General features: G+C 44.1%; 1 protein-coding gene across 2 annotated transcripts; it reads right to left on the bottom strand.

Annotated features, from left to right (window-relative positions):
* Positions 1-476: 476 nt before the first annotated feature.
* On the bottom strand, positions 477-14,145 carry ACADM (acyl-CoA dehydrogenase medium chain). 2 transcript variants are annotated; one of them, XM_051625730.1, is made up of 12 exons: positions 14,032-14,145; positions 10,654-10,753; positions 9,779-9,876; positions 9,591-9,660; positions 7,152-7,252; positions 6,985-7,065; positions 6,035-6,165; positions 4,780-4,888; positions 3,789-3,929; positions 3,618-3,713; positions 2,967-3,215; positions 477-889 (listed from the first exon to the last, which is right to left on the bottom strand). In XM_051625730.1, exons 1-12 carry the CDS (start codon positions 14,053-14,055, stop codon positions 818-820), a joined length of 1,272 nt encoding a protein of 423 aa, XP_051481690.1. In that variant the 5' UTR covers positions 14,056-14,145; the 3' UTR covers positions 477-817. The 2 variants fall into 2 exon arrangements, with proteins under 2 accessions (XP_051481690.1, XP_051481691.1); XM_051625731.1 differs by having other exon boundaries at positions 10,654-10,750; positions 14,032-14,132.
* Between the last annotated feature and the right edge of the window lie 249 nt (positions 14,146-14,394).

Here is a 14,394-nt window from a genome sequence, read left to right as displayed (position 1 = left end):
CAGCCCTGCAGGCCCGACCTCACCCGCGCAGGGGGTTTTGCTCTTCGGGGTGTCCGGGGAGCGTCCGCGCTGCCGAGAAGGGCCTGAGGTTGAGAGGAGGAACCCGCACAGGTCCTTCTTCTCGCTGCTCCTGCTGCAAACAGCCCGCTGCATACGCTGATGGAAAGGAAGAGGCTGAAATGTGCTGCATTGGAAATAAACCTGATCAATCTGGGGAGCCCTTCCTAAGGAGGAGCTGCACACTTCTCCCTGGAAGCGAATCATCTCAGTTCAACATTTACTTGCTTCAGGGAGCGTAACAGCGCAAAGGGCCACAGCCTCTCAAGCTGATGTGGTTCCTGTTGGGCAGCACCTCCAGCCTCAGATGCAGAGCACAGCAGAGCAGGCCCGGGGAATGAAGCACAGCTCCTTAGACACTGGGCACCAGACCCAAGGTAGCTGATGGGACCAGCTAAGTGAATACAAACCAACCACACTTCTCAAGAACAATTTTATTAGAATGCAGTCAGAAACAACACTCTGATCACCTAATTTCATTGTGAGAAAACACTGCATCCTGAAGTTCTCATTTCCTGCCCCTTCTGTATTTGAACCACCAATCCCTTTGGAATTCAGAAGGTTCAGAAAACACCAGCTTTGTGAGTCAAGAATGAAGTGAGGGAGTGGACAGGGAGAGCAGAAGTCGTGCTTAATAACGTACAGAACAACAAAAAAAGTTTTTTTCCCCATGCCTTCTTACTTCAGTTGAGAAATGCACCAACATCCTCTTCCACGAGAATTCGGAACAGGACAGCAGAACCAGACACACGTGACTCATTTAAGACTTAAACTTGCCAATGTGTTCCCGAGCTACGATCATCCTTTGAATCTGAGCAGTTCCCTCATAAATCTGAAAAGAAGAATTGCAACCACGTTAGCCACTTAGTTTTTCAAAAGGTTTTAACACGATACACACTTTTAAACCTTCATGGCACTGGCCCGTTGTGGATTAGGATGCGCAGCCAGCCAGAGAGCAGTGGGAAAATCCCAGTGTGACAGCTGAAGTGCAGCGGGCGAAGTGCAATAAATTGCACAACAGATCCCCAGACAGTCTTGGTCTCTCGGGAAACTAGGGTGCTCTTCTCTCAATACAGTTCTCGTGACCACAAACAGACATGGTGCATGAAGGAAAACACCCGAGGAAGAAAAGCCATCATTTAGGTTTTGCAAAGTAGGAGTTAATAAACGGTAGGGGGAGGGGAGGGGGAGGCTTGTGCTGAAAGTGTATTTTCCTTGACCAGCCTTCCCAAGGTCTCCCAGCTGGAAACCCTTCTCCCTCACCCCATCCCTCTCTGCCCTTGTCCCAAGTCCCTCCCCAGCTTTCCTGCAGCCCCTTCAGGCACTGGAAGGTGCTCTAAGGTCTCCCTGGAGCCCTCCCTTCTCCAGGCTGAACACCCCAGCTCTCCCAGCCTGTCTCCAGAGCAGAGCTGCTCCAGCCCTGGGATCATCTCTCTGGACTCCCTCCAACAGCTCCGTGTCCTTCCTGTGTTGGGGGCTCCAGAGCTGGACCCAGCCCTGCAGGGGGGTCTCAGCAGAGTATAGGGGAGAGTCAGTGTCCCTTGACCTGCTGGGCACACTGCTTTTGATGGGGCCCAGGACACAGCTGACTGTCTGGGCTGCCAGCACACATAGCTGGCTCACCTTGAGCTTTTCATCAACCAACACCCCAGGTCCTTCTCCTCAGGACTTCTCTCAATCCTTTCTCTGCCCAGCCTTGTCTTGTGCCTGGGACTGCCCCGACCCTTGGGCCGGACCTTGCAAGTTGGCTTTGATGAACTTCAATCTGTTGGCATGGGCCCACTCCTCAAGCCTGCCAAGCTCCCTCTGGATGTCCTCCCTCCCCCCCAGCATGTCACCTCTCAGCTGTTACAGCTGACTAACACCACGGGTCATGGTCTGCACACAGCTCTTGATACAATCTATTTTGATATGTTTTATCTAATCACCATTCATGACACACACACCACGTCATTATGTCAATAAACATGACTGGCTTTGCTGAACACAAAACATTCTTGCTGAGTAAAGAACTGTAGCATATGGTAATAGAGGAATTACGACATGACATGGAGTAACTTTTTGGCAGTAACACTGCAAAAAAAAACCCTGGTGATTACAGGTGACTATGGGCTAAACAGGGGAACATTTAAGTGTGTTTAATTGTTACAGGCCAATGTCTGCAGGTTGTGTCACACTTGGGTTAACACAACATATGCCAGAGAATCATTCCATGACACTCAATACTTAGGAGATCTCAACCAATGTATGGTTGAGATCACAGCTTATGATACCAAAGTTCCTAACAGAAGGTTTAGAGCACAGCAACAAATGATGAACAGGCTGGAAACAGGAGAAAAGAACAACCTGAAACAAACAACAAAACCCCACAGCGGATGAGGAAAAAGTTGAAGAAGCTGTTTTAGTGTTGAGGCTGAAAGGAAAGCTAAACTATAGGTAGGCACCATCCTAGGATACATATGGAAGGTCACACAATTTCTATCACTGACAGTTTTTCCAGAACAGGATTATCCATTAACCATCTCTGCTTAGAGATTACCAGAGCAAGCATTGAGATTCTGATTGGTTTTTTTCTACTGTGTTTTTTTCCTAAGAGTTCAAAAGCTCCCAAATTAAAGAGTCAAAGAATTTAAAAGAGTTACTACATTAGGGAAAAAAAAGAAGAAAAAACAGAATGTATTTCTCATATGTGGATTGAGTTGTTGTTCCAGTGCAATGACTTTTGCATGCAAGAATTGGCCTGATTTGAATTACTTCTCCTTTAAATTGAAGGATTACTGCTATGGTTCTAAAAGCTTTTTTTTTTTTCTTTTCGCTTGTGTACATCATTATTTGAAATACACAACCATTAGTTTGCTTTACATAAAATATACAGATTATTATAAAGATCACATCTCTCTTTTACTTACCTGGTAGATTTTAGCATCTCTCATGAGTTTTTCTACAGGATATTCAGTATTAAATCCATTTCCTCCAAAAATCTGTACTGCATCTGTAGCTACTTGGTTTGCAATGTCCCCAGCAAAGGCCTTTGCAATGGAGGCATAGTAGGTGTTCCTGCGACCAGCGTCGACCTCCCAGGCAGCTCTCTGGTAAGCCATCCTGGCCAGCTCCACCTTCATGGCCATCTCAGCAAGCAGGAAAGACACTGCCTGGTGCTGTGGGTGATGGAATAAACCACGTTAACTCTGCCCACTAACCCTTCAGGCTTCCTCCTCGCCACAGAATCCCTGTTTATTAGCACTGGAGAACTAAAGGATGCCCTGATAGTACACAAATTTCAGGATTTTGGGCAGACTTTTCTGTCTGCTTTTACTATTATCACTGATAAATTACAGGAAAATTCCTGAAGTTACCACATAGTTAAGTTTACTTAAATAGTGATGATGTACATCCCTGGAAAACCAAAAATCGCAGACATGATTTAAAAATTAAGAAAAAAATAGAAAAAAAACCCCAAGAAATAACCTTAAAAGATCAGCAGTAGAACATGTGGTGTGAAAACACAGCTTTTCCTTCTGTTCTGTCTCTCTCCCCCCCACGTAACACCCTCCACTTACTTCAACAATGGCTTTCCCAAAGGTTTTTCTCTCCAAAGCGTATCTAGTAGCTTCATCAAGTGCTCTTTTTGCTAATCCAACAGCACCAGCTGCTACCTGAAGTGAACACAGCACAGGGTGAAAAATCAGAAGTTCCAGCTATCTTTTCTGTGAGTTATTTCTGATACTTACAGGTGGTCTGGTCTTATCAAAAGCTCCCATGGCGATTTTAAAGCCAGCTCCCTCAGCTATTAATACGTTTTCTTTGGGGACTCTCACATCTTCAAAGACAATACCTCTTGTATCTGAGCAGCGCTGGCCCATATTAATTTCCTGGAAAGGGAAACGTACAGAGGTCCAACTACATTGGATTATTCACAGGTTCAGCATATTTACACTCTTTAGTTTACTCAAAGCATAAATTATGTTTTTTTCCCCAAAGCACTTCACCTGAAAATCACCATATATGTGGCAAACACTAATTTTGCCCTTGCAGACCAGCACGCCATTCCTTTGCCTCAGCAGGGCAGTTTACTTTCTCCTGAGATGAAATCAGTTCTGCAGCTGTAACCAGTCCTGTTCTCTTTCTCTAGTTCAACTGTACTTTAAGATGGGAGTAGAAAAAGCAAATACTCTAATGTGCGTGCAGTGCAGGTGTACAAGTGAATAAATAAATGAGCTTTTCAAGCTTTCTTGATTCCTTTCCTAATGTTCAGCATCTAGTTTTATATGCTACTAAAAATAGTACTTTTTCTGTTTTAATAAAGAACTAGCACCAGTGTCTCCAAGGCCTCTTCCTCAACCAGCAGTAGCTAAAATTGAAGCTCGCTGTCTGTGTATTTATGGCCATAACTGTCCCACTTGCCTCTGATGCTTTCAAGACACTCTACATCTCATGTACTGGGGCCTGTCATTGGAGTTGTTCTCAAAGATTCTTTTGCAGCTGCCCAAAGGCATCTTGCTTAAGGTCACTCTCAATAGCTCCTCATCTGAACTAACAACATCGTGGTGACGCACCAGGAACGGTTTCCGTGCGCTGTAAAAATGAAAAGATCAGTGCACGTGAGCACAAGAAAACGTGCCGTGGCGTCACAGCCCTTTCCTGCAATGCCCACTCGTTGCATTACTGGTTGAGAACTGAACAGTCATTCCTGGCTTGTCAAGCAAGAGGTACAGCCTTCACCTTTCTTCCAATCTGGATGCCAGGGCTATCCGCTTCCACGATGAATCCAGTGAAGGCTTTGCTGGCAGGAGCCTTGGGGTCTGGATCGGTACGAGCCAGCAGGAAATACCTAGTGGCAAACAGAGGAGAGGGATGCAGTTTATCCTCACAGCTACACCCAGATACTTGGTAAGCTGCTGTCTCCATGTCTGAATGTGTGTTTCTGCCCTGTGACCCCTTCTGCCTGCAAGGCAACAACCCTTTTTCCCTGCCCCTCCCTAAAACAAACGGAGAGGCAGCAAGAGATAAAAGTTTCAAAGATCCAAGATTCATGACATTTAATTAAATTACTTCAGGTCAACAGGCAAAGATTCTCCACTGTTTCCACGCACTGTAAGGCTCTGGGACATTATCAGCTTCACCCACAGTACCAAAGAAACCTATTCAAAGCACGTACATAACAATTAATGCTTAGGAAATAGATTCTTGCATGCCAGGTGTTAGGCTATCACCTAATGTCAAAGATCTTAATCTTGCACTTCTAAGTATAAGTTGTAAATAATCATTTATCTTAGAAATTGAACAGTTGTTAATCACAATTATGGTGTTCAGCAATGTCAAAAGATATCTGGTAGTTGTCTTTGGTGGATCTGCCTTGAACAAGGAAACAACTAGGAAATTCAGCTTTTAGATAAATGTATACAGTTTTTCCACTGGAATTGGGAAGAATTTGTGTGCTGTGAATCAGTGTGGCACAAGACATGATGGAAGAGGTTTACATTCAAGTTTGCTCATAGACACCACAGCAATATCTGGATTCTTTGACAGCTGGAAAATGTCTTCACTTCAGAAAAAATAAGATGTAGCCCCACAATCTATCGTGTGTTGACCTCCACTAGAAGTGAGAGGTGTTCCTAGTAGACTCAGAAGCATCTGAGCTCAATCACCACAACTACAAAGCAGGGCAGTAATACAAGCCTCTTGAGTACTTTGCCAGTTAAATCATGCTGTTGCTGTCCTGCCCTGAAGAAACAGCAGAATTAATTCTGTTTAATAGGAGCAAGATTCTAGAAACCCTCCTGAGTGAAGAGCTGTCCTGTCCTCACCCCTCCTCCTTGCACAGCACTGAGACCGTGTTCTTACATCCTATCCTGATTAACTGGGCAGAGGCTAAAGGGGACTGTGTTGAAACACAATGAACACTCAGAACACTTTAAAGAACTTTAACTTTGGGAAGTCACTTTAAGAGCAGAAAGTGCAACACGAGTGAACACACCAGTTTGCTTTCCCACCGTTGGTGATCCACATCTTCTGACCGTTAATAACATATTCATCTCCTTTCTTCTCAGCCTTTGTTTTTATTCCAGCCACATCAGAGCCTGCTCCAGGCTCTGTTACACAGTAAGCCTTAAGGAAAATAAAATGCAAAATCTTAAGGCATAAAAGTTCTATTTTTAGGCAAGCAGAAATGACTGCAGACTATGTGCATCAAAATGATCTGTAAAAGGTTTAAGTGAATTGCATTGTAAAATTCAAAACATTAAATAAAAAACAAACCACCAAAACAACCCAAACAAAAAAGCCCCACATCAAACAGCTGCCTGGGAAGGAATGCAAATATACATGAGTTAATTTTCTTTATAAATTCATAATAATACATAAGCTTGTCTTTTAATCAAACAGAACCACTTTGTCACCCTTAAGTTGTTACTTAAGCTGAGGATCTTTAAAATCTGAAAGTAAGAGCACTGGGTAAAATCTTGTGTTTACTGTGTCCTTCAGTTTATGAGGCTTAGTTGTTGACCAGTGCATAGCATGTGAATCTTTACTTCTTTCTACGTAACAAGTACTGCCTACATAACATTTAAGATGACAAGTAGAGTTTAATCCCCATCCAAGCTGAGTTTCTCCCTGTGCAAACCTCATCTTTTTCTTCAGTGCCTACAACTCCTCTTGAAAGGGAAATAAAAGGTGTTAATTTTTGGTAAGTGACTTGGGATGGGGATCATTTTGCAGGTAACATCTTCTATTTGCTTATTGCATGTATCTCATTAGCCATTCCCTGCCTTTCATTAAATGCCACTGTTTAGTTACAAAAGAAAACTGGTTGGGTTGCAAATACACGTCAATGTTTTCTGGAAAAAGAGGAAACACACACAAACACAAAAAGGAGTAACACAATTAATATGGTTTAGGAACATTCCAGAGTGTAGCAGTTATACTTACACACATCAGTGGCTGCTCCACCATTCTTCCCAGGTATTTTTTCTGCTGCTGCTCATTTCCCGCAATGATTACTGGCATTTGCTGAAAGAAAATATTCAGCCTAATTATCCAACTTTTTAAAGTGCCCAGATTCTAGTCTAAGGGACATAGGAAAAGATAGCGCTTACCCCTAGGGAATTTGCTTCAATGGCAGTTTGAACCCCTGTGCACCCATAAGCTAACTCTTCTGTAATAAGGCACGCTTCAAAACTGCCAAGGCCAAGGCCACCTACATAAAATGGGTTGAAATGGTAACATATTAGTGATTTACAGAATTAATTAACAAAAACACATTCCTCAGATAAATGTGATTGTGCACTGTGTCTGATTAAACATTTTCATCCAAGCTTTTTACATAGTTTTGTCAGAAGAGTAACAGGTGATTTGAAAACTACCTATCAGAGTTCCAGGGTTCTTGTGTGATTAATGTGGGACCAGTTGCACCAAGTGGCAAGAATGTACCACTGGAACCTTGTTACTACTTTGTGTTTTGAGAACTAAAAGTTCTTGGCAAGCAGAGGGGTTCCTGAGCTCCCACAGCACTTGGGGGAGGGGTGACAAGTGTCTGTATTAGTCAGACAACTATCCTGTTTCTGACAGGAGCCAACACCTCAGGAACTACACACAAATACAGTGAATATCAATGCAGTTTTATCGTTTTATCTCCTCAAAGATATTTTTCTGAGCATTCCAGTGACTTCCTCAACCACAGACATACCTCTTTGGTATCTTTGTTATGCTAACCCTTGACAGATACTTCTCATATTAATTTGCCCAGTCTCTTTTTTGAACCTATGCAAAATTTTAGCATTAATATAATGCAGGGGCAATGACTTTCACAAATTAACTACACACTGTGTGTCGAACCATCTCCTTTCCTTTATTTTGAACCTGCCATCTGCTGACTTAATTTGATGCCTTCTAGTTATATTGAAAAGGACAGTGAGCTATCAATCCCTTTCCACACTCCCTATGACATTAACATTTTAGTAATTTCTCATACAGAAGCTACATCTCACACAGAAGATACATCTTTTTTAATCTTTGTCATCCTTTTAGGAGCCTTTGCCTTTTCCACAATAGTCTTTTGAGGTGGAAGGATGCGACTACATCATGAATTAAAGAGGCAGGTAAAATTTGGATCCAGGCAGCAGCATAATTATGATTTCTGCTTTTTTCTTCATTCCCTTAAAGGTCCCTTCCGACCTTAAGTGTTATGGTTTTGACCACTTCTGAGCATTATGCTGACATTCACAGAACAATATATAATAAACCCAAAAAATCTTTTTTGAGAGTCAGCATCCATTTCAGAAGATACCATCTCTCTGTGAAATTTGGATTGCTTCGTTCCCTTCACACATGCATCACTTTTTCCCTTTTTAATTGAATTTGCTGTTTTAGCAGTGACTCAGTTTCATGTCCTTCTCCTGCTGCTCTTTGCACCAGCCTCATCTTTTCTAGGCTCAATAACTTAGTTTTATCAGTAAACTCTCTCACCTCAGTATTGACCCCTTTTCCAGTTTATTTATAGATATTCCAGATAGCACAAGACCCAGCAAGGCTGTGCTGCTCAGTTTTTCCACTATGAAACCTGATGATTTTTAGAACTCATTTTGTGAGTTCAAACATTCTATATCAAGCAGGCATCCCTTGTTCACACTTTGAGCTACTTCAGGGAAATACAGTTATTTTATTAGGCACATCCTCCTTTCACAAAAACACTTCTCTAGCATATCACGTTTATCTGTCTCCACTATTTCTGCACTTCATCTCACTTGCTCTTAACTTACATGGTATGCCAGGCTTACCAGTATATATTTTCACAGATCTCCCTTGGAGACCTTTTAAAGCACTGGTGTCCGATTTGCCATTTGTAATTTTTCATTTAATAACCAAGTGATTATACACTGCAGTGGCCCAGCTATTTCAGCCTTTAGTTTCTCTAGAATACGTAGCTGAATAAATCCAGTCCTTGTAATTGCTCCTTTTGTCTCTTTGTACCTTAACCTCATTTATTATATTTTTGATACAAGAAATACCCTCTGATTAGTCTTCCAAAAAAGGGGTCTGCTACAGACACTTCCCTAACTTCTTTTTCAGGTAGTATAAATGCAAAAAAGAAAATATTTTAACTTTTTCCCATGGTTACTCTCACACCTAAACAGTGGCAAAGCAGTGCTGCACTGCTCCTAATCTAAGCTGAAAAACTGTCCTTCTGGAATGAACTTTTTAATTGCTCCGGTCCGTGTCAGAGACTAGAACAAAATATGACCTTTTAATTTCGCTGCCTAATCAGCAGACATGGTGCACCAGGGGAACATCAGGCAGTTGTAATCATGGTAGGAAAATCTGGTCGTAAATTACTAAATCATAATCTGTCTAATTTGTCTCCTGATTACATCCACACATAGTTAGCACTTGTATGTGCCAACCTGCCTACTGATTAAATTTAGATCGTTCAAGTATGCAACTGTTTATTTTACACAGAATCCATAATTACACATATAAATCTCATCTAATGCCTTTTCTTTGTTCCATTTTACAGATTAAAGAGACTGTTTCCTTACCACAGCTTTCTGGTATGTGTGAATTCATAAGACCAAGTTCCCAAGCCCGTTTTATAAGTGGAACAGGATACTGAAATGGACAAAGAAAAATCACCTTTTGCTTCATGACAAACAACATTGCAAATTATATGCAGGTTAAGATGTAAGTTGTTTTTTGGTTTTTTTTCCTTACACTATGGTAGATTTACCTCTCCAGTTTTGTCATATTGTGCAGCAACAGGAATAATTTCCTCCAGAGCAAATTTACGAGCAGTAGCTTGAAACTCTTTCTGTTCCTCAGTAAGTTCTATCAAAAAAAAAAAAAAAAAAGTGTCACAAATTCTCTACTATTTTCAATTTTGCCAGTTGTCAGAATGTAAGAAAAGAGGAGACTAGAGTGTCCTTCCAGTACAGCCCAAACCACCTTTTCCTGGGCCTCTCCAGGAAACAAAAAAGCTCAGCTTCTGCTTCCGCCTGGGAGAAAACCTGCCTTGTGCTCTCACCAACACCTACAATGCACTTTCTTCTGACAGAATTATCCACCAATTGCTGAAGACAGAGCAGGGAGGACTCTGTAAATCTCTTACCAAAAGAAAGACAAAGAATGCTGGGCTAGTCAAATGGAGGAAGAGAAGGAGGCAGGCGTGGTGTGAAGATCCTGGCTATTCAGTTTCCTACATCCAGCTGCTGAAAAACGTGCTTTGTGTACATAGTACATGAGGAGGAATTGCTTTGTAACATTTCTTTGTAACCAGTTTCAACTATGACTACATCTAGTAACTTCAGCATCGTGAATGGCAACGTGAGATAATTTACTCTAATTTAAGACACTACCGCAATAAATAAGCTTAAGACAGACAGGAGTTTAAAACAGAATTAAATCCTATAAACACTACACATACACCTGACTTAGCTGAGCTGAGGAGGAAAGTAATTTTGGTTTTCAAACATTTCCAAAAAATAACAGAAATCTATTTAGAACAAACCCTTTCATTTTACATTCATGTTGAACTGTAATATAGAATTTTAATTTTTTAAGCTCTGCAATTTGCCCTTAATTGCTGTATTTCTTTCAAAAACTTACCAAAGCTAAAGCCAGCTCCAGGTTTGCTTACATGTAAGTTTTGAGCAGGTTTACTAGAATGTGACCTCCACCCATGCCTTGCAATGCTGTGAAGCACCTGCTGAAGGGAAAAAGAACAAGAAGTGTAAGATCTTTACAGCTCAAGCCTCCTCAAGCTACCAGCCTGGCTGCAGCACAACTTGACATGTAGAATCCCTCTTCAGAAGTAATATCACATCAAGTGCAATACAGGTACCACAGTGACAAAAGAACTCTGGCTACTGTGGGTTTTGTTCCAGAGCAGGCAGTGCCCATGAGCTGCCCCAGGAGCCTTGGCTGCTGCCGGAGCCACGCCCAAGTGTTGTGCAAACCCTCATTTAAAAATAATTAAGCATCGTTAAGATTTATGATCACGGAGACATAGCAATAAAGATTTTTCATACATAAACACATCACAGAATCACAGAATCACTTCAGTCGGAAAAGACCTTCAAGATCATTGGGTCCAACCATGCAGTCCAACGCTGAGCCACGTCCCCAAGTGCCACATCTAGAGGACTTGTGAACACATCCAGGGATGGTGAGTCAACCACTTCCCTGGGCAGCCTGTCCCAATGCCTGACAACCCTTCCAGTGACCAAGTTCTCCTTGATGTCTAGTCTAAACCTCCCCTGGAGCAGCTTGAGGCCATTTCCTCTTCTTCTACCACCAGTTACTAGAGAAGAGACCAGCAACCACCTCTTCACAACGTCCTTTCAAACCGGATTTTCTTGCCTACTAGTGAGTATCTACCCAATGTTTACCTACAGGCACGTTTAGCAAGACTTTAACAACAACCTACCCATTAACCACTGTAATATTGTGGTAATGCCCCAGACTCACAGCAGCTTTCTTTCAATAAGCTGCAGCCACAGACACTTAGTGATTACTGTCATTATACTCCAAACAAGCCAGAACTCAGCAGACCATCTGAAGTTTATTTATACTTCGAATATTAATCACAAATTACTTCCTTTTAATTGTGTTTTCTTTGCTTTTTATGTTTAGTGCCCACAAATATTATTGTTACAGCTATTTTCAAAACGCCTTAATACAGTGCAAAAACATGTCTGAGTTGGATTTTAAAAGATTGGTTTAGTCTCTTTCATCCTTCAATAGTTATGAATTCTCCAAATGTTTGGGAAAAAGTTAAAAATATTCAATTAGGTAAATTTCTAGAAAGACCCACATCAGAGAAAAAAAAGAGGCATTATCAGACCAGTCTATTATTTAGTCACATCAAAAAATGAATTAATCATAATAGTGCACAAACGTCACTGATATTTTACTGGAAACTCTAGAAGATGATGACGTTACAGAAAGTTACGTAGCTGAGGAGGCAACAAGTAACTTCAAGATAAAAATTCTGGTAGATAACTGTGCTCTTAAAAAATAAGAATGCTATGCAGAGATAGTTACAAAGTCACACCACAAGAAGCACGAAGAAAACAGGCAAAAATAGGTATTGACACAGTGAATAAAGTATTTTCAGAGGATACTTAAAACAGCCATGAAGCTGAAGAAATGCAAAGAGAACACTGCTAGGCAGGGAAGGGGGTAGCTGTGACATCACTGAATAATGAACCCTGAAGTCAGTTAATGAATAGTTCAGGATCTCATTCCTTAGTAAGCAATATGCTATTAACTTCAAGCTTTCACAAGCCTCTAACATTACAAAATGGTATCGTTTAGTTTTGTGATACCGTTTGTGAAACAGAAAAACAAAACAATACCAACAAACACCTAGAAAGACCATGATCCTTCAGAATGCTTTATACCTTATTTTACCTGGAAAAAAGCAATATGAAGTTGAAAAAAAGCCAGATTATTGTTTTTATTTATTTATTTACTTTTAAGGACCAGCCTTTGGTAGAGTCATAAATACCTTTGCCACCAGAAAGTTCTGCCTACACTAGAAAAAGCACTGAATTAAAACTAATGATAAAAGTGACACCCTGCATGAAAGAAGCTGCCAGATTTGTAGCAGAGAGCTCACATCTAGTGTGGGTTTTGTACCCGAGCAGTATGCAAGGTCAACACCTGCTGCAGGTAACAATCTGGATGACCATCTGCCTGCTCTGCCAGCTCCCCTATTGCTTGGCTCCAGGAAGTTGGGTTCAGTGAAAAGCTGCTGCTGGTGATGCTCAGATGCAACTTCTACTGCACTTCCTTGCACCACAGGCCAAGTGCTGTCACAAGCAGAACTGCAATTGTTATACTGGCAAGACTAACACTGGAATCATCTGCAGTCAGGAAAGGGGTGCGACAAGGATACACATGAAAGTGATGCAAGTTTTATTACCTTAATGCCAAAAGAACTATTCAACTTGTTTGAAAAGCTGCACATCACACCAGAAGACAGGACAACAAGCTTTGGTTACAAACTTGACTCTCCCTCACACAGCTTAGGACAAAAATTAAGAGTTGTCAAGAGCAGTTTGCTCCTGGGGTAACGTGGCAGGAGGCTGAGCCTGAAATAGCAATGCCCCATGGCAGGCATTTAACTAACTGTTGTCTTTCCGTGCCAAAAGCACTACTTTTGATCTATAAAACACCAACTGGCTTCAGATAGAGACTTGTCCCCTCACCTGCAGTGTCACAGCAACACTCTGGGCAGGAGGGCAAGCCATGTCCCTTCGGGGTGACAGAACCCTGCGGCCAGGCAGCCCCGAGGGCCCTGCAGCTACCCCAGGATCGTTAATGACTCTGAACGGGGACACCAGAAAAAGGCTTCTGCAAATGCTAAACTGCCCGAGCTTTGAGGAATTTCTACTTTCTCCTTGCAAGTCAGGAGCTTATCGCTGGGTCACTATAGCACGTCAGTACTTCAGAAAAGCAGCTCTTCTCCATCTCACAGATGTAAAACAATGAGCCTAGGTAGTACAGCTGGGTATGCTCACGGGAATAAACCACCTGGGATAAGCTCTGATGTCTGCCCGCTGCGGTGGGAGCGGGAGGAGCCGGCAGCCCGGCCTTTGGCCGCGGGACACGGGCAGTACCCGTTCTGACCTTGCGGAGCAGGGCCGTGAGCTGACGGGCAGCAACAGGAGGCGAGGACGAGCCGAGCAACAAGCGGAACCCAGCCCTGCCCGCCGCGGCAGCCCCGCGGCCCTCCCGCTGTCCCGGCCGGGGCGCCGGGCCTGCCCGCGCTCCGTGCCCGCCGGAGCCCCCGGCCCTTCGCCCCGCGCCCTCGGCTGCGGCCCCTCCCGGCCCCGGAGCCCCCGCCGAGCCCCCGCCCCGCCCGCCAGCAGCGCCCCGGCCCGCCCGGCCCGCCCGGCCCGCCTCGCCGGGCCTCTTCTCCGGCAGCCGCTGCCGCCGCCCGGCGCGGCCCGGCCCGGCCCGGCCCGGCCCGGCGCTCACCCTGGCGGCCCGGAGCGCAGACATCTCGGCGCGGCCCGTCCGGCGCGCTGCGGTTCCCGGAGCTGCCCGGCGGGGCGGGGCCCCGCAGGCCGCCCCTGAGCCCGCGGGGAGGCGGGCGCTGGGCCGGAGCGGCCCCGCTGCGGGGGCGGGAGCCGCGGCCGGGCTGCGGCTGCGGGCGGCCCGGCGGGGCTGTCACCCCCGCCCGGCCGGAGGGAGCGGACCCGCTTCGCCTCCGCGGCCCGGGAGCTCGCCCAGCGCCGGCCCCGCGCCGCGGGGCTCGCCTGCGCAGCAGCGCTCGGGGCTCCCAGCGCCGTCTCAACCACCTTTTCCCTGTCGGCAGAAAAGTCTGTGGCCCGTTTTAGT

Source organism: Apus apus, chromosome 7, assembly GCF_020740795.1.
Source record: "Apus apus isolate bApuApu2 chromosome 7, bApuApu2.pri.cur, whole genome shotgun sequence".
NCBI classification, from domain to species: Eukaryota; Metazoa; Chordata; class Aves; order Apodiformes; family Apodidae; genus Apus; species Apus apus.
The sequence above is the reverse complement of the archived record's forward strand: the minus strand, read 5'-3'. Positions and strand labels throughout refer to the sequence as shown.